This window comes from Capricornis sumatraensis, chromosome 20, assembly GCF_032405125.1.
Source record: "Capricornis sumatraensis isolate serow.1 chromosome 20, serow.2, whole genome shotgun sequence".
In the NCBI taxonomy this organism is placed as follows: domain Eukaryota; kingdom Metazoa; phylum Chordata; class Mammalia; order Artiodactyla; family Bovidae; genus Capricornis; species Capricornis sumatraensis.
In genome coordinates, this window is record NC_091088.1 from 17,566,539 (window position 1) to 17,589,969 (window position 23,431).

General features: G+C 49.7%; 1 protein-coding gene across 1 annotated transcript; it reads right to left on the bottom strand.

Moving 5' to 3' along the window:
- Positions 1-12,054: 12,054 nt before the first annotated feature.
- On the bottom strand, positions 12,055-23,191 carry EMC8 (ER membrane protein complex subunit 8). The gene is made up of 5 exons (XM_068992790.1): positions 22,892-23,191; positions 16,120-16,196; positions 13,840-13,909; positions 13,019-13,113; positions 12,055-12,517 (listed from the first exon to the last, which is right to left on the bottom strand). Exons 1-5 carry the CDS (start codon positions 23,120-23,122, stop codon positions 12,358-12,360), a joined length of 633 nt encoding a protein of 210 aa, XP_068848891.1. The 5' UTR covers positions 23,123-23,191; the 3' UTR covers positions 12,055-12,357.
- Positions 23,192-23,431: the final 240 nt, after the last annotated feature.

Sequence of the window (23,431 nt, forward strand, 5' to 3'; positions counted from 1 at the left end):
CAAACAGGAGTCACAGCTGGACTGGGGGTGCTGAGAAGTCTGGTCCTAGCCAACAGGTCCCCGTGGAGAGGAGACAATAAATAACAAGATTTATTCGGCTCCAGGCCAGGTGACTCAGATGGTAAAGAATCTGCCTGCCAGGCAGGAGACCTGGGTTCGATCCCTGGGTTGGGAAGATCCCCTGCAGAAGGGAACGGCAACCCATTCCACTCCAGTATTCTTGCCTGGAGAATCCCACGGACAGAGGAGCCTGGTGGGCTATAGTCCACGGGGCTGCAAAGAATTGTACACGACTGAGCGACTGAGCTGGAGAAGGCAATGGCACCCCACTCCAGTACTCTTGCCTGGAAAATCCCATGGACGGAGGAGCCTGGTAGGCTGCAGTCCATGGGGTCGCTAAGAGTTGGATACGACTGAGCAACTTCACTTTCACTTTCCTGCATTGGAGAAGGAAATGGCAACCCACTCCAGTGTTCTTGCCTGGACCCAGGGACAGGGGAGCCTGGTGGGCTGCCGTCTATGGGGTCGCACAGAGTCAGACACGACTGAAGTGACTTAGCAGCAGCAGCAATAGCGCGACTGAGCACGCACACACGCAGGCTTAGTCAGTGACTGTCAGTCTCCAGCCCAAGCACACCGAGAGACAGGCTCTGCTAGAGGAGCAGGTCAGAGATGCGTGGCTCCAGGTCTCTCCCGGCAGTGTCTGTTTCTGGGGGTCTGACAGGTGCTCCCAGGTGGCTCAGGAAGCTAGCATCGTCAGAGGCCTTTCACAGGAGAACTAGGCAGGGTGGGCAGTGGGTGAGCGTGGGCACTCGCATCCCCGTTCCCACTGATCACAGGGGTCCCTTGCTCACTGGTACAGAGGAGACTGACCTGTGTGCACAGAGGAACACCTCCCTTTCCACGATTCACTGGAATATTCTTCCTCTTTTTTTAAAAACTTTGTTTATTTAGTTTTGGCTGTGCAGGGTCTTTGCTGCTGTGTGGGTCTTTCTCTAGTTGCGGTGCCCGGGCTTCTCACTGCCGTGGCTTCTCCTGTTGCCGAGCACAGGCTCTGGGGCGTGTGGGCTTCAGCAGTTCCAGCACGTGGGCCCTGTAGTTGTGGTTCCCAGGCTCTAGAGCACAGGCTCAGTGGTTGTGGTGCCCAGGCTTTGCTGCTCTGCAACATGTGGGATCTTCCTAGCCCAGGGATCCAACCATACTCCCCCACTGGCAGGCAGATTCTGCACCAGCGAGCCACCAGGGAGGCCCTATTCCTCCTCTTTCTGAACACGGCTCCCTGTGGAGCCTGTACAGACAGCACCCACACCTTCTTGATACTGGACAGGGGGCTCACAGCCTGGTCTGGATACTCAGGTACATGAGAGGCATGAATGGAAAGGACGAGATAAATCAGCTGTCACCCAGGCCTCCAGGCTGAGGGTTCCCGCACCTACTGCCAGTCTCTGATCACCACCCAATCTCTGGACCCACAAGGATGGGGGAGGGAATTGTAGGGAATAGCCGAGCCACGGGGTGGTATTGGCCAGGGACAGCTGTCCTGACCTGCTCACACTCCGGGGGGCTGGTCAACCCCTGCCACCGTGTCCTGGCTACCCCGCCCTGCTCTGTCTCCCACCTCCCGCATGTCCCCAGAGGGGCTGCCCTCCCTGGGAACTAAGCACCCGTGTCTGTGCACCTGCACTGAAGGGCCTGTGGCCAGGGCCCGCAGGCCGCTGCCTTCTGCTCCCCACACAGCGTCCAGAGGGCTGCGTGAGGGAAGGACCAGGGGTCAGCTGGGTTAGAGGCTGCCAGGTGCAGAGGCAGCTCTGAGCACCCAGCCCCCATCTTCCTGTAGGCCCAGCGAAGCAGCAGGGTCCACAGGGTGTCTGAGGCCGTGCCCACACAGGGCTGGGCTCAAAGGCTTGGTAGACATATTGGGAAGAACACCGGGGGACCCCTTGCCAAAAATGGAGAAAGACTTCAGTTCCTCTGCATCCCAGGTTTCTCCCCATCTGCTTTGCTCCTCCAGTTCCTCAACCAAAATGCACTTCCCTCTTCTCTGCTGCCAGCCTGCTCCCCTCGCCAGGTCCTGGCCTGCCTCAGTTTCCCTCTCCTCACATGTGAGTGCTCCCTGGCGTGAGGCTGTGTCTGCAGGTTTGTCAGCCCACCTGGGTAACCATTCCCATAATTACGGAGACCGCTGTCCCTCCTGGATGATCTCGTAATGCCCGGAGGACCTGTGCTTTCCTCCTGGGGCTCCGGCGGGGACAGGGCCTGCTTGTCAAGGCACCCCGAGTCTCCTAGAGTTTTGAGAACGGCTTCCTTCCCTAGAAGTAATTTAGCAGAGAGCTTGGCTGCCGAGGGACAGCCATTTTACCAGCAGGATCAGCAAATGGCTTTGAGCTCCTCAGAGGCCTGCTGAGTAAATTCCAGACATTAGGGGTGATTAACAGAACAATGCGATTCTGGAAGGACTAGCTCTGAGCTGCGGGGCTGGACGAAGTGGGAAGCCAGAGCCTTAGAGGCAGCAGGTGACAGGACAGTCGATAGATGGTCATCTTCCTTAGAAGTCTCGTTGAGGGTCACGTCCTAAGCGGGCGGGGAGAGAGGCACAGCTGAGCTCCTCAGATCAAGCACTGCTGCTCCCTGCACGCAGAGGCCGAGTATGAGAGCTGAGTCGCAAGAATACCCCAGCCCAGCTGCTGCTTTGGGTGCCGGATGCCGTCACATCACGTGAGACCATTCTGGGAGGGCGGGGACAGTGAGCTAGGCGAGGCTGGGAAGGGATTCTGCTTCTTCACATTTTCCTCCCTTGAGCACACTCTCCTGTTTTCAATTTGTTTCTCCTTTGATGACATTAGTTGCGCATGTTTTCAACATTTACTGGCCACTTGGATATCTTCTTTGGGGAAACACCTGATCAGTTGGGTTGTCATTTTTCAAAAATTGGCCTAAATTTTTGTTTTCGTCTAGTTTTTAAAATATATTTGGATAGATATACCAAAGTCTTTGTTGGGTGGTCATATTATAAACATCTTCTCTGGTGCTGTGATCTTTTCACAGCTGTGGTTTTTTTCTTATTGAACAGAAGTTCCTGATTTTAATATAACTGATCACTTCTTTATGTGTCCTGTTTAAAAATCTCTGCCTGAGGACATGTGTATATCCTCCGTCTATCTTATTATTTTGCTTTTCATATTCAAAATATTTTGCTTTTCAATAATCCATGATATACCGCTGAAAGTGAAAAGTGTTAGTTGCTCAGTTGTGTCCAACTCATTGTGACACAGTGGACTGTAGCCCACCAGGCTCCTCTCTCCATTTAATTTTCCAGGCAAGATACCGAAGTGGGTAGCATTGCCTTCTCCAGGGGATCTTCAGGACCTAGGGATCAAACCCGTGTCTCCTGTATTGCAGGCAGCTTCTTCACTGTCTGAACCGCCAAGGAAGCCCCTACACACCATCAAATACCTACCACTGAGAGGACCGACAACACAGAGCTGTTAAAGACACAGCGGAAGTGAGGGCAGGCGTTCCACTAGCAACGCCCCCTAAGAAGCTGAACATGCACATCCAAACTTCGACACACGATCCTGAAACATGTACACATGTGCACGCAAGGGCACATACAAGGACACTTACTGCAGCAAGATCTGCTGTCAGCCTGAATCTGGAAGAACCCCAAATATCCATCAACAGAAAAATGGAGAGACTGGGGTTCGATGATACAGTGAAATGACACACAGCAAGCAAAATGCATGAAACATTGCTGCACACGTGAACGAATCCCACAGACAGCTAGGACACATACTGCACACCTTCAATCATATGAAGTCCAAAAACCAGGGGCAGAGTTACCCTGGGTTTAGGCATGAGGGGCTCCTGGGTGCTGGAGCTTGGTGGTGGTTACAAGAACCTGAACCTGCCCACCTTGACCACTTGGTGAAAAATCACTGAGTTACATATTTGTGATTTGTCTGCTTTTTGGTCTATATGTTAGTCTTCAATAAGTTTTATTAAAAAATAACAAAACCCAAAAACCTCTTGCCAAGTGTGTCTGAAATGGGAGCACAGAGAACATCGGATGTGATTATAAAAGGGTGAACTTAATGGTTCTGGAAATGATTTCATAATCCAGAAAATATCAATCACATTTCTTTCAGCAAATTTAAATATAAGACTTCAGAATCTAAAAATAAGGAATCCCAACACTTGGAGGAAAGAATATTCAGCAGATGGGGAGATTTCAGATGACTCTGCTTTTTTCAGTTCATACCTCTGTCTGACTTTACAACAGGTCTCTGGAGGCAGGCCCTACACACATGGGGACTAGGTCAGGGCCCTGGGGACATAGGAGGCAGCTGCATGGAGGGCTCTTGCTACGGAGCCACCTCCTGAGAGTGGGAAGTACTGACGGGTTCAAGGTACAACTTAAAAATAATCGACAGGTCCTCCCAGGTGTATGACACTTTGGGAAGCAGAGAAATTGTGGGATGTCATTCTTGCCCTGCCGCCCTCAGTCCAGGGCTGTGAGATGGCTCAGAGGCTATGAGCTAGGCATCAGCCTGCTTGCTTCCCATTGCTCAGATGTTTACAGCACACACATGCACTCTGGGCACAAAGTATTTTTAAAAAGAAAAAAAATCAAAGAGCTTCTTGCTGAGACAGAGTTCACCTAGGAGACCTGAGTCCTGCCAGGGCGAATCCTATGGAATCAAGATGCTGGAGCTGCTGACCTGCAGAATTACCAACTTCCCGGTGTTGGCCTGGTGGTCCAAGTGTTCTGGCACTGGCTGTGTGTGTGTACTGGGGTGGTCACTTCAGTTCTGAAGGTCTCAAATTCTTCATAATAATGTATGGGTTTTGGTCAGAGACTAGGGCTCTTTTAAAAGTATGACCTGAATCACCAGCTAAACACTGACTTTTGGGTCCAGAATCTCAGTGAATTTGAACTCTCAGGGCTTGAGCCTGGGAATCTCCATAAATTTTCTAATGTTTTACTTATAATTATGCCTTTTACCCCTCAAATGTAGGCCTTCCGTGTTTCCCACTCCTTTGCATCTCAGTATCCAGGACACCAAAGGTCTCAAGGGACCCTGACGGTGTCACAGCTTTCCACCTGTCTTTGTGAACAGGGGGATAGTAGAATGGGAGTCTCTTCTAGTCTTTTTTGATTTTCTACTGTGAACGCACACTGTCACTGTAGTAAGAAGGAAAATGCATTAAGTCTGGGGCGGGAGCGGGAGTGAGGCTGGGCAGCATGGCAGGAAGAGGAGGAACAGGGCTTCTCTGCTCCTCATCTCCAGGACAGGCCCACACCCCGTGACCCAGCCGCGGGAGGCCTCAGGCAGTCACTTCTGGTCCAGGCCTTGGTTCCCCGCCCGTAAACTGCAGACCACGTCACCCTGCTGCATCCAGGGCTGGAAACAAGAACGTAAACAAAGGGTCAAAGAGATGTAAGCTGCTGTCATTTCTGAGAACAAATGCTTTTATTCACTCATTCATTCAATAAATGCTGAGTGTCTACTATGAATAAGCACTTATTAATTAACAGATCTTTCTTAGCAAAGGACTAAGTAGTCCTCTGCTTCCTAGGTGGCACCAGTGGTAAAGAACCCACATCCCAAAGCAGGAGACACAACCACACGCACACACGTGGTTCTTTGCCCTGGGGGTCAGCCCAGGAAACAGCAGGCTCCAGGACTGCAGCCCAAACCCATTCTGCTGAGAGCACACGTGCCAGCCCCTCTGTCTTCACAACGTCCCTGCAAGAGGCGCCATCACTCTCCTTTTTCTGATGAGACACAAGAGGTGACATGCCCACGACCGCAGAGCTAGAGAGCGGCCCTCTGGACCCACCCACACTGCTGCCGCCGGAAGACCTGAGGCAACAGGAAGGTTAGTTTTTTACAACATCTGAGGAATGACCACCTCTTCAGAAGTGAGGTCAGCGTAGCAGAGAAGGGAAGCTGGTGGGTGACAGCCAGGTCCACTCTACACGTGTCACGAGACCCTCAGCGCGCAGGGTGCACCCAGGAGTCTTGGCAAGCTCGCCTGCATGTCCTGCCTTGCAGCTGGGGCAGACTCCCCAACCCCTGTGGCTGTGCTGGGCAGAAGCCTTGGCCAGAGAGCTTCACGAGCACAGGCAGATCCCCTTTCATCACGTTCTGCAGACACTGTATTTTCCAAAAGATTGCAGGTCTCTGGCACCCGTGTTGAGCAAGTCTCTCGACACCCTTTTCCAAATAGCATTTGCTCACTTTGTGTTACATGTTGGTAAGTTTCACAATATTTCAAACTTTTCTACTGTTGTTATATTTGTTACGGTAATCTGTGATCAGTGATCTTACTATCGTTAATTGTTTCGAGGCACCACAAACCACAGCCCTATGACAGCGAACTTAATGGATAAACTGTGTTCTTACTGTTCCACTGACCTGTCTCTCCCTTTCCTTGGGCCCCTGTATTCCCTGAGATGTAATATTGAAATTAATAACCTTGCAACAGGCTCTACGTGTTCAAGAGAAAGGAAGAGTCTCACGTCTCATTTTAAATCAAAACCTGGATATGATCAGGCTTAGAAAGAGACGCCGAAAGCAGATCCAGAGGCCTGCTGTATTTAAGTTACCCGAGCTGTGAATGCAAAGGAAAAGTTCCTGCATGAAATTGAAAGCACTGCTTCAGGACACACATTGATGAGAAGACGAAACAGCCTCACTGCTGATACGGAGAAAGTGTGAGCAGTCTGGGTAGAAGATCAGGCCAGCCACATTCTGTGAAGCCAAAGCCTAACGCAGAGCAAGGCCCCTACTCTCCCCAATTCTGCGAAGGCTGAGAGGTGCGGAAACTGTTGAAGTGTCAAGCAGCAGAGATGGTTCATGAGGCTGAAGGAAAGAAGCTGCCTCCAGAGCACGAAAGTGACAGCTGAAGCAACAAGTGCTGATGGAGAAGCTGCAGTGAGTTCTCCAGAATTCCAGCTCAGATCACGTATGAAGGCAGCTGCAGTGAACAACAGATGCTCAATGTAGGTGATGAAGCTTTCTAATAGGAGGAGATGCCATCTAGGACTTTCATAACTAGAGAGAAGTTGATTTGTTGTTGCTGTTGTTCAGTTGCTAAGTCATGTCCAGTTGTTTGCGACCCCATAGACTGCAGCATGCCAGGCTCCTCTGTCCTTCACTGCTTCCTGGAGTTTGCTCAAATTCATGCCCATTGAGTTGGTGATATAATCTAACCATCTCATCCTCTGCTGCCCCCTCTTCTCCTCCTGCCCTCAATCTTTTCCAGCATCAGGGTCTTTTCCAATGAATCAGTTCTTTGCATCAGGTGGCCAAAGTTCTGGAGCCTCAGCTTCAGCATCAGTTCTTCCAGTGAATATTCAGGGTTGATCTCCTTTAGGATTCAGAAGTCAATGACCGGTTTCAAAGCTTCGAAGGACAAACTAACCCTCTTGTTAGGGGCTAATACCTAATATTACAGTGATTTTAAGTTGAAGCCAGTGCTCATTTCGAAAATCCCAGGCTCTGAAGAATGATGCTAAGTCTACTCCGCCTGTGCGCTATAAACAGAACAAAGCCTGGATGACAGCACATCTGTTGACACAGTTTACTGAGTATTTTTAATCCCACTGTTGTAACCTGAGGCTCAGAAAGATTCTTTTCAAAAGACTGCTGCTCAATGACAATGCACCTGGTCACCCAACAGCTCTGATGCAGATGGACAATGAGATTAATGGTTTTCACACCTGCTAACACAGCATCCTGGAGAAGGCAATGGCACCCCACTCCAGTACTCTTGCCTAGAAAATCCCATGGATGGAGGAGCCTGGTAGGCTGCAGTCCATGGGGTCCGCGAAGAGTCAGACACGACTGAGTGACTTCACTTTCACTTTTCACTTTCATCCATTGGAGAAGGAAATGGCAACCCACTCCAGTGTTTTTGCCTGGAGAATCCCAGGGATGGCGGAGCCTGGTGGGCTCTCGTCTATGGGGTAACACAGTCGGACACGACTGAAGCGACTTAGCAGCAGCAGCAACACAGCAGCCATTCTGTAGCCCATGGATCCAAGTGTCATTTTGACTTTTTAAGTCTTCTTCAAGAAAGTAAGGCTCCAACTGCCATAGGTAGTGAGTGATTCCTCTGATGGATCTGGGTAAAGTGGATTGAAACCTTCTGGAAAGGAGTCACCATTCTAGATGCCATTAAAAGCATCTGTGATTCTTGGGAAAAGCTCAAAATATCAACATACACAGGAGTCTGGAAGGTGATTCCAGCCCTCATGAATGACCCAGAAGAGTTCAAGGGTTCAGCAGAGGAAGTAACTGCAGATGTGGGGAGAACAGCAAGAGATCCGGAACTAGGAGTGGAGCCTGAAGATGTGGCTGAATTGCTGCAACTTCATGATCAAACTTGAATGAAGGAGGAGCTGCTCCTTATGGAAGGACACGGAAGTGGTTTCGTGAGATGGAATCTACTCCTATAAAGATGTTAAGACTGCTGAAATGACAACAAAGGGTTTAGACTACGACATCAACTTAGTCGATAAAGCAGGTCTGAGACAAATGACTCCAATTTTTGAAAGAAGTTCTATTGTGGGTCAAATGCTATCAGACAGCAGTGCATGCTACAAAGAAACTGTTCACAAGTCAATCCACACAGCAAACTTCACTGCTGTCTCATTTTAAGAAATTGCCACAAGAACCCCAGCCTTCAGCAGCCACCACCCTGATCAATCAGCAGTCACCAACACTGAGCAAAGATGATGACTCTCTGAAGGCCCAGATGATGGTTAGCATGTTTGAGCTAAGAATTACTTTAAAATGAAGGTACGTATATTGCTTTCTCAGATACAACGCTCTTGCACACCTAACAGACTACAGTACAGTGTAAGTGAACTGTTGCGTGTGCCAGGAAACCAAAGCATTCACGTGACTCACTTTACTGCTGTATTTCAGTGATCTGAATCCAAACCCACCAGGTCTCCAACGTGTGCCTGTATTCTGAAATGGGATTATTTGCCATGGCCTTCCTGATGGGATCTGGAACTTTTTCAGACAGCACTAAATACAGGATGCTATTCTGCTTTATATGGCAACGCAAGTTCAAGCCAAAGGTTTCCTCCACGCTGGCACCTGACACACTACTGTGAAAGCAGGAGGCCAAGGAGAACACAGTTTTTGGCAGTTCTAAAGCTGGACTCGATCCCAAGAAGTTAATCTTTAAGGGGGAAAAAAAGGCTCCTAGAAGAATGGGGATTCATTTCAGAGAAATGCAAAACTTGATCAGATTTTGCATCCTATTCAAGATCTTAAACACTGTAAGTAGTAACAACAAGTCAACATTACGAGAATACAAATATCTGTTATCCCCCAGATTCTGAGGTGTATGGGAACGCAGTCAGATTCACACACCACCTATCTGACAGCTAAAGGCGTCCCTGGTGGCTCAGCTGGTAAAGAATCGGCTTGCAATGCAGGAGACCCCGGTTTGATTCCTGGGTCGGGAAGATCCCCTGAAGAAAGGAATGGCTACCCACTCCAGTATTCTTGCCTGGAGAGTTCCATGAACAGAGGAGCCTGGTGGGCTATAGTCCATGGGGTCACAAAGTTGGACATGACCAAGAGACCTTCACTTTGTCTGAAAGCTGGCAGGGGGAACACAAACCAGTCTTTGCCGCCAGGCTTTCTACTGAACTGAAGGAAAGAATCCAGTGCTTAAGAGGCACTGAGTTGATGGAAAGGCTAAAGAAATGTCAATTAGTAAAACGAAAGTCTATTTTTAAATTCAGTTCTCTTCATTAAAATTGCTAAAAATGTCTGCAGGGTATGGAGATTAATGCTCATGGCTCTTTTTCTTCCTTTCACTTACCAGGATGTCATAAAGTAGCTACTTTGTTAAGATAAAATATAATACTAAAAAGGGGCAGTTTGGGAAGCCAATATTTTTCTTTTGAAGGCAAAACAAAGACGGTAAGTCAGAAAAGCTGAAAATTACTCTAAGAGGGAACAACACTTTTGCAAGCACATCAATCAGAAAAATAAGCCAGAGTCAAAGCTAACTATACAGAACTTTTCACACTGAGGAAGCTTAAAAATACCAGATCCCTGGAAAGCTTAAGTCAATTTTTCCTTAGTGTGCACTTTGCTTTTTGTCATTTAGGAAGTCACAGCCTACCTTTTCACATTCAATTCTTAAAAGCAACTACTAGACTTGGATGGTATTTTTAGGCAAACCATTAATTCATTTGTCCCATTCGCTTCATGATGGATGGATGTATGGAACAGAGAAAAAAGTCCACCAGAATTTTAAGCACATGGCTGGTTCTAAGGGGATGTCTCTACACATTTCCCACCCCTTCCCCCCCAGCCCCTTCAGACTGAAGCAGGACTCACTTAGGAACGTTCTCACTGACAAGACTCTCTTCAATGTACAATATGATTTGTGTTGCTTCTCTACATCTTTTCTAGGGAAATCACAGTACGACTCCATTTCAGTGGCCATCTGATGGGCTCTCACTCTCATCCTGGGTGGGTAAAAACGATGACTGTTCTAAGGGCCGGGAGACTGGAGGCCCAGAGGCCACACAGCCAGGCCTGGAGAGAAGATGGGGGAGGGAGGAGCCCGGCCCAAGGCCTGGGGGCTTCGCTGTTTTCACAAGAATCCAGAAGCAATCGTCTGCACTTTGCAAATTTTTGTTTCTTCACAGATACATTCTTCTCTTTGGAGTATTTATGATGTTTTCTTTTGAAAACATGAGCCTGACTCTGCTATAGAGAGGGCACCTGGGTCTAGGCTGAAATTCGAACTGGAGAACAGAACACATTCCTGGGAAGCTGGTGGAACCAAGAACAAGAATTGCAGAGAGAGGTAAAAATGAGGGACAATAAGACCATCTGTGCAATGCTTCCAAACTAGACTTGGCCATGCCTTTGGATTCAAATAGCTCTGCCAGTTACCTTTGACCTTGACCTGGAGGCAGCACATGCTCATTCTAATTTCACGAAAAGACAGCCTTTTCTGTGGCAAATGCTAGAGACTGACTCTTCTCCTTTTCAAAATAAAACCCAGACCCATCTGGACAAGACTGCCCGCTGCACTCCAGCCGTGCTGGCCGCAGCTGCTGAGGCGAAGAGAAGGGGTAGTGCGTCGGCACGCCAGCCCTGCGTTTGCGTTCCCCGTGCAACACATGGTCGCCTTATAGAGCCGAGGGCGAGCGGGATTTGAAGGCAGGGAGAGAATCTGGTGGACCAAAGGAAGCACATCTATTGTAAGCAATGCTGGAAGGTTTCCTGCTTGATAAAACAGGGAAATGCTGCATCGTAAGCCTTTTCAGCAGATAACCCAATTGTCACAGGCTTCCTTCACATGATCCAAAAAACAACAGCGGCAAAGGTACAGGTCTCTGCACTCTGCACGGGATAATTCATATGAAAAAGAATAAACGCAATGGAGTCCTTTCCCCATCAATTTCCTACAATGGGGTTAAAAAGCTTAACTGTTTCAAGCGTTAACGATTACAGACTGGGCGCTGTAAAACTCCAGGAGCCTATGTTTTGTTCAGCTTGTGTGGCTTCATATACGAAAAGAAATAATTGCTGTGAAGAAATATTAGAGCCATTTGGGTAATCATGCAAGCCGATCAGGAGTCAGGACTGACTCTTGCCTGTTTAAGACAACCTTAGCACACCGGTCCCCCTTTTTCTTCAGTTCTGTGGGTTTCCCATCTGTCTGGTTGAGGAGCATCACACACTGCTCCCACTCAAGCTGCCTTCCCAACGTGTTTGTTTTTACCCTTTGACGACGAAGGTTTCCCAGGCACCAGCAGCATTATTCCCATGTGAAGAGGCGCGGCAGCTAGGGGAGCCTCCCGGCTGTGGACACCAGCATACGGCTCTCAGACACAGCTTGGCACCGGCACACCAGGCGCAGGCCTGATCCCCAGGCTGGACTATGTTAACTCAAACAGGATGAAAACTCACAAACACTCTCTTTTGGGTATAAGATCTGGGCTTTTTTTTTTTTTTAAAGACAGTTCATATGCCTTAAAAAGTATTCTCTCCAGATTATAAAAGGTTAGTTAAAATTGTTTAATAGGAACAATCTTGGACAAGCAGAAATAGCTTTGATTTGAAGAATTATAGCCACGTACAACTGGGAAGGCTCCACAGGGTGGTCGAATGGGACGGTCTGTACCTGGTCTAGAGACTCTGCATTAGACAGGTGACTGATGGACATTCTGCCCTCTCTCAAGGCACACGCCACTTCTGAAAACTGTCAGCTTTCCACACCAGCTGTGATATTTTATTTACATTTAAAAATAACTTTTCTTCTTCAGTGTAGTGGAAATGCCCAGAGACCAGTCACTGAAACCCCTCCCTAACACAAGTGCAGAACAGCTTTATTGATCTCTGGATTTGTCCAGTCATTCCGAATGTCATCCAGGTGGTTATCAAAATCCACGAGTGTTTCGTAGGACCGGCTGTCCAGGAGCGATGCCGAGATCCTCTGGGCCTCTGGCCAGTCTTCACAGTAATCACTATGAGGTGAGACAGGAGAAGTCAGCCTCTTACTCAAAATGCGTGACTTTTCAATAGAGTAAACAGGAAACCAGCCGCGTGCAGAGTAGTATAAAGTAAGCCAAGGGTGAACTCTAGCAAACACATTTAAACACATGAAGATGCATATAAAGGATATGAAACATGGAAGAGATAACCTTCAAATGAAATTCTGAAAAAGCTGGAGGTAGATGACTGATTGCAAATAAACCACACAAGCCTGGCTTAGGGAAAGGTGGCCTGGGATTGCGAGGGGAGATCCGTGAGTGACAGGCTGTCTCCACTGCTTGGAAACCCTACAGGCCTGTCCTCCGGGGGCTGAGGAACACCCGTGACTTCTGTATGAGGTGTGCACACTTCTCTAGAGAACATGTAGCTTAAAAACCCAGAAGCCGGGGGTCAGCTTTCCCGTGGGAGCAGCATGCCAGGATTGGCCCCAGCACACGCGGCACACGGGCCACCCCCTGGGAACAGGCACTCACTAGTGCGGGTCTCTGCAGCGCCATTTGTTTTCGTGGTGTTCATACACATGGATCGTGGGGACCACACAGTCCATCGTGAATTTAGTGTTGTCTACCTGCAACGAGACAAAGGGTGCACTCGTGAACAGAGCCAGGACCTCTGCAGCAGCCTACAGGTCCCTCCCTGGGGCTCTCCCACGGGGAGGACTCCACAGGGATGGTCAGGGACGGGCTCAACACTGCCCACTATGGCAGAAACCCCGCCTTAGAGTGCACACCAATACAGCTCAGGCTCACCCCGCATCACGGGAGAGAAACACTGAGTACTTGCCTGCTTCCTCCCAAACTCGAAGCTTCCAAACGTTACGCTGCCTTCCCTGTTAGAATTCCATCTGAACTGAGAGGAACAGGGCTCCTGACATGAGCTCTGTCCCTCCCTGCTCCCTCAGCTGTGCTGGTTAACCTAATTCAATGCATCTCAGACTTGAGTGTACACTGGAATCATCTGGAAGCTTATGGAGACATAGATTCCTAGGCCCCCAGAACCTGCATTTCCAATAGATTCCCGGGTGGTACTGATACTGTCAGCATGGGGATCCCACTTTGAGATTCACTGGAGCTGAAAGACCCCCACCTCTGGACACCGTGTGCCATGACTACAGCGGCCCTGACTCAGCAACTTGAAGCCTGCAGTTGGGAGAAGATGGCCGGAGGCGGCCACAGCCTGATGAAGTAAGTACCTGCAGAAAGGAAACCGCTCACAGACAAAGCTCCCGTCAGCAAGAGGCTGCTCAGCAGCTGTCCCCACACATAGGACTCTGGAGCGAGCGACAGTGACTCACCATGATGAGAGCCGTGTCACTGAAGCCCTCGGCGATTCTGGAGGCCACCTTTTCTGCTACCTGGTTTGGACTGCGAGAGAAGAACCAGCGAGGTTACCAAGTTTCAGCTGACACTGGGCAACACTGTCTGCCTGTGGCAGAGTAAACAGCAACGACACAAAGACCAACAGCACCAGTGAGCTACCCCCCGCGTGGGGTCACACCCGTTTAAGTAGCTTTTGGGGACTGTGATCCCGCTGCAGTGACTTGTTGAGGACCGTGTGGAGCTCAGGGCAGAGCAGGGGCCCTTGTCTTTTTGTGCTTCTTTCCCTCTGTGCAGTCAGTCTCAACTTTCTGAAGCAAGGACTGAACCAGAAAGAAACACACTATATAGTTATGACCCTTTCGTTGTGATTGAGGTGAAAAAAGCAGGCTTAATGTTTATAAAAATAAATTTAGCCAAGTCTTCTATTTTAACCTTTAAAATTGAAAATTTACAGAGGTGTGTAATTATCTGCAGCATCATATTAAGAAAAATGAAACAAAAAACATTGTAATAGAGAAAGGGCCCCAGGGATTCTCATCCCCCAGGTCAGCCTGGAAAGCCCTTAGAGTGAAGGCAGCGCTGCACAGGGGTCTCGAGGGCTGGGGTCCCGCAGCCGCCGGCTCATCTGTCTGCACCCTCCCAAGGCTCCTCGGTCGCGGCCATGGGTGGAGCGCCTCCTGCTGCCACAGCCCCTGCACCACCCGCACAGCATGGGCTCCGGGGCCTGCACCACAGGCCTGGGTTCCAGTGTCTTTCAAGTTCAGTGCAGCAACTTGAGGGCAAGGGCCAGGAGTCCGAGGCTCAGCTCAGCACAGGGCTTGGCCTGGGGCAGGGGATTCACACTCTGGCGGCTTCCTTCGCGTAGAAGGACCAAGACTGATGCCCGCCGTGAACAGGCTCCAGCTCATCAACACAGGGAGGCAGGAGGACTCAAAGGAGGGGCTGGTAAGAAACGCACTGAGGAGAAACCAGAGGCATGCATGGATGCAGGGGCCAGTCAGAGATGTCTCGGGAAAAGCTGAAGAATCAGGAATCAGAGAACAGCTCTGCATGTCGTCCACAGAGAGGCTGGCACAGAAGCCGCTCTGAGCCCACGCTGTGCTGGGGACCCTGTCGCCCTCAGTCCCGACTGGGCCCAGTCCTCTAGGATAAAACAGTTCAAATCTCTGGAAGTGCTCCATTGGTTTACTGCATTATTTCCCCAAATGCTACTGAGTCCCACCACTTGCCTACGCTGGGCGAGTGGACATGACTCCGGGAGGCATTTGGTCTGGGGCCCTTCACTGCACCCCCTGACTGCCTGGACACTGGAGCCCGTCAGCTCTGCCTGGACACATGAGGACAGCTTCAGGGTGACCCAGCTCATGCCTCTGGCTGCTCAGGGTGCCGACTCCTCTGGGACTCTCTCCGTGAGATCATGTCAGGCTGGCTGCTGGCCACATCCCTTGACCAAAGGACACTGTTCTTCTCGGGGCGGGGGTGGGAGGGTGGGAAGGGGGATACGACTTCCTGACCCGACCCATCTTCCTTCCTCAGGCAGGGCAGGTGCCAGCTTTTGTCACCAGCTCTGGGTAATTGCACCACCCTCCTTTCTCTGACATACGGTTCACACCTCTGGAGACAACCAGCTTATTAAGCCCACCTCAAATTACCCTAACGTCAGGATGTCATCAGTTTTTCTGCTAGGACATTGACGTAGAAACAAAGCAAAGATCTCAGCTTTGCTCATTAGTGAGAACCACCGTGGGGGCAACTAGCTGGATAAAAGAAAATGAGACCTATTATATGGGAGAAGCAGCAAACACCATACTTTTGTCAAAGCAGCAGACGCAAAGAACACCAAACATAAAAGTTGCCTTTTTTTTTTTTTACTCCAAAGAAGAGTAGAGTTCTTGCCTGGTGCTCTGCCTTACATCAATCCCAGTTTGGGAATGGGAAGCAAGGCACAGCTGAGGGGGGACTGAACAGGAGGCCCTTGACTGTTGCTTTCGTTTTAAGAATTCCCGTTTAGCAAAACAAAGACAACACAGGACAGAATCCCAAAGTTCATATGAGTGTTTAGAATGACTGGTGTTTGGAATGACCTGTACCCTAGTCCTCCTGGAATACTATCAACAGCACAGAGGGGCACTGTTCCCACAGACTGCGCCCCAGTACCCCTGGGGTACTATCTACAAGCATGGAGGGACTCTGTTCTGACAGATTCTGCACCCAGAGCCCACTGAGGGGTTTCAAGGGGTTTTGCATGGATATACCTGGCATCCTTTACTCGTTCATTAGCTTGATAATAACCAGCAATCACGTAGCTATTATCTTTGCACCACGAATCAATCTGAAAAGAGAACAAAATTTGGGAAGAAAAGGTGAATGGTTTTCCCTTAAATATCAAGTCTCAATAAACAGAGGAACCTCCTTCCCTCAACCAAACGCTGGGACAAGACAAACAGAACTCCTGTATCCTCCTGCCTATGAGAATGAAACTGGGGAGTTTCCTGGGGGCCTTTGTTGTTTGGTTGCTAAGTTGTGTCCTAGTTTTGCGACCCCCATGGACTGTAGCCCACCAGGCTCTTCTGTCCATGGGATTTCTAGGATTCTGGACTTTCACTGCTGTGGCCCAGATTCAGTCCTTGGTTGGAGAACTGAGATCCCACCAAATTATGGTGGTGGTATGGCCACCAAAAAAACAAACCCACACCAAATGGGTGTATGGGTGTTCAGGGGAAGGAAGGCCACCGCAATTAGCTTTTCCACAGTCCACAGGAGGTCAGAGAAAGCAAAGAGCGTAGGCTCCCCCTCTCTCGGAGGTGGGGTGTCTTCCCACAAAGGAGGAGTCTGCAATGGCCGGGGGGTGGGGTGGGGTGTGAGGCTGGACACTAGGAATGTCCTCCTCCCCTAGCCCCAGCAGAAGGCTCCAGCGCAGACACATAATAAATGGGTGCAGTGCCATGGGTGAGGGGGAACCAGTGTTATCCACTTTCTCTGACAAAATGAAGCACTGAGGCCCTCTGGGGCTTGAACAAGCCTTCAGATCATTAAAATCAATCCTTCACAGATAGCAAACTAAAGAGCTCAGAGAGGGTCTAAGCTTGCGCAGCCAGAAAACAGAGGGAGCATGGGAATCCGAGCCTCTTTCAAAGGCAAGCCCTTCAACACTGTTATTTCAGTATTCCTTGTGACACACTATGGAAACTCCTCGTGCTGGGATGTGGGGTATAGGGGAGCACGTGTGCCTGCACTCACACACTTCCCTATGGCATGCTTTTAAACGGGAGCATGGCCGCAGGTTTTGAAAGTTTTTGTTTTACAATGCCACTCTTCTCTCATCAGATTTAGCATCCTGCAGGTCTAATGCGATTATTAAAAACAACAAAAGGTCGTCCTGTTTTGCTGTAATGGAATTTTAATAATACACTGCAGGAAATTCTATTCTCAGCTTGCAAAAGAAGAGATACAATTGATCCTCAATTTTTTTTCAAAGTGAATCAACTGGTTAAAAGGGTTTCTTTTCTTTCTTTTCCCTTTTTAAACATAGCTCTATTTGTTCTTTTTTTCAAATTCTGGTTTGGGACTCCAGCAGTCTCCTTTATGACTAAAAGCAGACATTACAAAATGGTCACAGTCCAAGGTTCCCTGGCTCACATGAGGATTAGAATAGTAATTCTGGCCTCCTAAGAGCTCACAAATTACCATACTGGGTCAAAACCAAGGCTCAATGAACCAATTAGAGGTTTGGGTCATCCACCCAAGAGATGAGGGCTATGTCTCCAAAATATTTATAATGGCTCTTTCACTCTAACTTTGAGGCAAATTATTCCACAACTACTTATATTTTATTTCTATCACCTCTTAAAAGAATGAGTCTTGGAAACTCTACTGCTGCTTACAGCAGCAAAATTCTTTCATTTCTTTCTAAATTTACCTCCACATGGTATCCAAGGGCATAGCCTAGTTCTAAAATCTGGCACTTGGTCCCATTTCCTGAACTCACACCCACCCGCTGGCCCGCCCTTTGGTGTTGCCGTCTCAGCCTTTGTTTCTGATCAAACTGGTCTCTTGAGGGCGTCCTCACGTAGGTGATCCTCACCTCTGCCCAGCTCTGCGCCCCTCGCCTGGCTCCGCGGTGTGGGCTGCTCTTACATCCAGAGTCACAACTACAGTGTCCTGAGTCTGGTACGAACACTTAGTGGCCTAACAGAGCACAGATCTGTCTCACAGGTCAGAAGCCGAAAACGAGTCCGTGGGGCTGACTCTTGGCGGAGACTCGAGGGGAGAATCTGCTCCCTGCCTTTTCCAACATGGAGAGGTCACCCATTCCTCGGGTGGTGGCTGCCTCACTCTGACCCCTGCTTCTGTGGTCAGAACTCTTTTCTCTGATTCCTGCTCTGCTGCCTCTTATGCGGACCCTTGTGATTATACTGCGTCCATCAGATAATCCAGGATAATCATCGCGTTTCAAGATCCTTAACTCAATCTTATCTGCAGTCTCTCGTTCCATGGAAGGGTCCAAGGACTTGGAGGTGGACATCTGGGGGGGCATTTTTTTCGGTCTACCACAGCTACCTTTGATGCAAGGGCAAGACAATTATTTCCCACTGCTGCTGTCCTGCAGCAGGCTGCACCACGAGTGCAGGGTATCAGCTCCCTGACCAGACACTGAACTCAGGCCATAGCGGCGAGAGCACCAAGCCCTAACACCAGGCCATCGGGCGCTCCCACAGCAGTCTTCAGCGAGCAGTCTAAGCTGCTCCCCAGTCTTGCTCCTGGGCTGAAGGGAATGGTTTGGGATTCAGTCCCCAAGAAACACACAGGGTCACCCTGTACCTGCACTCAGACAGCAGAGAAGGCATCTGACAGGATGGTGGATTCTTGTGCCAAACAAACGCATACCTCAACTGACACTTTACCTAAAGAGGGGTGAATTCCTGTACAAAACGCTCTAAAGGCCTAACCAAATTCTAGCAGAAAAATAATGTCATGACCTTAAACTTCTAGTAGAACTCTTTGCTTTTTGTTTGTTTTTCTAGCTGCATCACATGGCTTGCAGAATCTTACTTCCCTGGCCAGGGATTGAACCTGAGGCCCCGGCAGGGAAAGCATCAAGTCCTAACTACTGGACCTCAGGGAACTCCTAGTAGAACTCTTTGAAGAGGCTGCTCCCAAAGTGAACCAGGTCACAAAAGCCTGGGCTTGGCTTTTGAAACCTTTCAATGATTCAAATAAGAACCACCAAGTGAAGTCTGGATGCCTGTGATGGGCATGCACAGCCTGTCCACTGTCCAGAGAGACACCAGTGGCCACGAGCTGATGGCTGTAGAACCAGCCATCAGAGTCCACAGAAGTAGCGAACACAAGCTTCAGTGGAACCAGACATCATCAGTGAGTGACGGAGCATAGAAGAGCTGGTGTGTTGGAGGCAAGCAGTATGGACAGTCGGCCGAGTAGGGATGGGGCAGGTGGCTCCTGAGGGGTTTCAGAATCCTGCAGTCAGCCCAAACAGCTTGTTAACAAAAAGCCCAAGTGGATTTAAGTGGCAGATTATACAGTAGGCAACTCGCACCCTCCAAGTGGGGCAGGACAAAGCAAAAGAGCTGAGAAGCTGTCTGAACTCTGTTCTCAGTGAATTCGTTTCTGCTGCTTTGGTGTCCTGTGATGCATCTTGTGAACAATCAAAATGAAAACGTTCACGATGGCACTCTGATACCTGGCAAGTGACTTTGATACAAGGTCCAAATCCTGCATTCAATTATGCAGTTTCCCTTGCTTTTCAGACGGAAAGAAGGACACTATCACCTTGGCACAAGCCGCCACCCTCTGTTCACGTCTTTCAGGCCTCCTCCCCCGCAGACATGCAGAACTACTACAGGCTCCGGGCCCACTCATCCATTCCCAGCTGGGCTGGACAAAGGAAGCAGCTCCTCTCGGCAGACTTGCTAGCGTCTGCGTGAGCGAGGCACTGCATGCACTTCCGTGACGATAGCCACAAAGCAGGCAAGGCAGGGAGCTGCTAAGTAAGTCATCCCAAGGAGGCTGCTGCTCCCAGGCTGGTCACTTACAAGCTAGGTGTCTGGGAGCCTCCCTGTCTGCAGCAACACCCAGGCCGTGGAGTCTAAAACTAGAGGGGCTGCCTAGTTTCATGGAGAAGAAAAAGATCCTCAAATCAGCAGCTGATTCTTCCACGAGGAGGAGCCGGCTTTGGAGGAAGAGCGCTGGAGATAAGGGGCCTGGGAACAGAGAGCAAAGGTCACGGGAAGAACTGAAAGGAGAGCCCAGAGCAGCCAGCTCCCCCTCCCAGGAGGAAGTAGGGGGCTGAGCTGAGAGCCAGAGGGGTGGTAGCCTGTGCAGATGAGCACAGGGAAAGCACACATGGGGGCAGCAGAAGGAATTCCAGGCCCAAGTCAAACGAGGAAGTCATCAGAGCAGAAGGTACCAACAAGCGGCTCCCAGCACTAGGAAACCACAGTGAGGGGTGTGTGTGTGGGGAGTGGGGAGGACAAAGAGGGCTTAGGCAAACAGCAGCTTTATGCTAATTTCCCTACTGACATTTTATGGATTTTTGCTATTAGAAATAATTCCATCACTACTTACGTCAAAGGGTTGTAAGGATAAATTAAGATAACAGGCCTAAGTACTTAAAAAAAAAATAGAAAGCACCCAGAAATGCAAGGATTTTTTTTTTAATGGAAAATTATAATGAAAAGCCTTACAAAGGAATTTGATGCTACCCTTTGATGGACAGCATATCAAATCAGTCTTTCCCACTTATCAAAAATAACCCAATACAAAACTCCCTGAATAGAAACAAGCCATCAGAATTAGGCCTCATTTATAGTTTTATGGATTTAGATGCTTTATTAGAACATTTTCTACAGCTGATAAACTATGGCTGAGATTTTTCATTGCCTTCAGGTTATAAAGCTGCTAAGACAAAATCTGAATGATATAAACTTAAATATCTTAACAGTAACACAAAAACTTGTAGATGGTTTCAAATGGCAATTTTTTCTTTGTAACTTTATTTTGAAAGTTATTTAATTTGTACTCAATTGACATTGTTCTCCTACTTGTCAAATGCTGAGTCTATGATTCAAAGTTTTGATCAATATAAGAAAAGTGAGCACAAACCACCATACTGCTTGGCAGGACAGACATTCAGACAGTTTCTACTGTCTGAAAAGAAGCTAAGTGCAGAAAACCTAGTTTGCACGTACTTCTGTTGGACAGCAGACTCCAACCCTGAAGGGCACATTTGGGGACACGCTGGAAGGTGCGCCCGGAGTCTAGGTGCAGTGGTGCAGAGTGAGCAGTGTCCCTGAATGATTTCTACGATGAATCTGTCCACTGCTCACCTCTCTCTCTGTTTGGTCGCTTTATACTCTGCCTTCTAGCTCATCTCTAAAAGTAGCCCCCACCTCGGTTTTCACCTGGTCCCTCTGTCCCCCTCCTCCAGCCTTGCCCCTTGGGTGACTACTTGCATGTCCCTTTCTCTGGGCAGCCTGCCCTCCCTGACTCTGCCAGCCTGGGTCAGCGGACCCCTCCCCACTTTCTGCTTGACCCCCTCATATGGCACTTATTCTTCAGTACTGTACTTGTCTACCTGGTACAAGTTCAACCGCTACACACGTACTGTATTTGATCCATAGCAATATCCTTCCCTCTAGCCACAGGCTTGGCTCTACTGGAGAGCTGGATAACCCTGCATTAACACTACTGGTCAGTTGAGTTCCCTGCGAGTGACTGCACTTCACATATCCAATCACCACACAGTTATGTTGATAGAATAATCAAGACAGGGAGCTGAAAAGAGTTGCATTAAAACAGACACACGCATACCCCGGGAACACACTGATACCAACAGCACATTTCTTCAGGAGCTAAAATGGTTGATTCTATACACATCATCTACCTTCTATCTATGTTCTGCCCCACGATGATAGGGAAAAATTCACACAATGACTCAGTTTAACAGGTACTCAAAGATGAGCCCACTAAGCTTAGGCAAGCACCACTAGTCTAAAGACATGTCCTGCTTATCAAGAATTTACATGGGTATCATAATTAGGTATTTACAAAATGGATTCATTTCACTTGTTGGGATGTAGAGAAAAAGGATTTCTACTACTTTTCTCAAACTTAACTACTCTTTGCATGAATCAACTAATTCTCTTTTAGTATCACAGTTCATACATATTCGGAAAACTACCTCAATCCAGGCAGGTCTGAGCCTACTCCTCCCTAAGGTTTTAACTCCAATTTACAGGTGGTCTTTTTCCCTTCACCGGTCACCATACCTCAACAACTACGGCCTAGAATTCAATAACCAGTCGGTCTGTTCCTATGCCGCACCTTTTCCCACTGTACTGCAAATAGATCAATCGTGAGCAGACCCACAGAAGTGTGCGGGCTGGAAGGCAAGTCTGCTCTGGCTTTCAAATTCCACACAGTCTTTAGCTTTTAAAATCACGGGTGCATTCCAGATGTCACTAAGGAAGACATACAAGCTCTTGTTCACGGAGCGCTCGACGCCGCCTTTCTAACCGTAGGTCCACCCTGGGTGTCCTGGGGCAGTAACGGTTAGAACCGCGCCTTCACACCTACGGCAGACACGGATCCGGCCCCGCGACGGGGCGCGCGAGCCCGACGGCAACGTCCAAACTCCTCGCGACTCAAAATTCCAAATACAGACGCTCGGTTAACAGCGGCTTGTCTCTGTAAGGGCTACTGGTGTGAGAAAATCGGTGCCTTTTCCGTCGCCTAAAGCGTTCTAAAAACACCCGGGACGATTAAGGTCGCACCTTCGCCGCTGCAACGACGAGGTGCCTGCCATCTGCGGGGCGTTTGCTAAGTGCGTGCGGACAAAGACTAACGCGCCCTCGCGGGTCGTCCGTTCACGGTCACGGCGAACTCGGCGGTGCTGGGTCCCCAGACTCCGGCTGGACCACCCTGACCTTCTAGCCGGGACGGCTCGGAAGCTGACTGTCAACCCGTCTCCTGTCCCGCTAACTGAGGCAAGCCCCTTCCCGCGCTTACCAGGGTGAGGGCCACCTCCAGCATGGGGGCGAGGGCCAGGGTGCCGTGGAAGAGGGGGATACAGTCCACGAAGAGGGTGTGGTGGGCTCCCGGGCCGCCCAGGGGCAGGTGCTCTTTGCGCGGCTTCTGCTTCTCGGCCACGAGCAGTCCGTTGACGGCGCAGTGCGGGTACTTCGCGCCGTGCAGCACCATCTTGCAGTAGGCCTGGGTGGTCAGCTTCACCCCGGGCATGCTGAGCCCGGGAGGGCCCCGGAGGCGCGGCGCCGGCCGAGGCCTGGATCCGCTGCCTGGCCGCGCGGCGCCTCAGGGGAGAAGCAGGGCGAGGCGGCGGCTCCCTGGCGCGGCCCCGCGGCTGGCGATGGCCCCTCACGGGCCCAGCCCCGCTCAAGCTCCGCTCCTCAGATGCCGGCTAACCACCCGGGGGAGGCCGACGCGGCCACCTTAAGACTCCACTCGCGCTTTTCGCCGGGCGCCGCCGGAAAGCGGACGTCCAGTAGCAGCCGGAAAGCCGCCTAGTCCGGCGTTTTACGACGTTCGCTG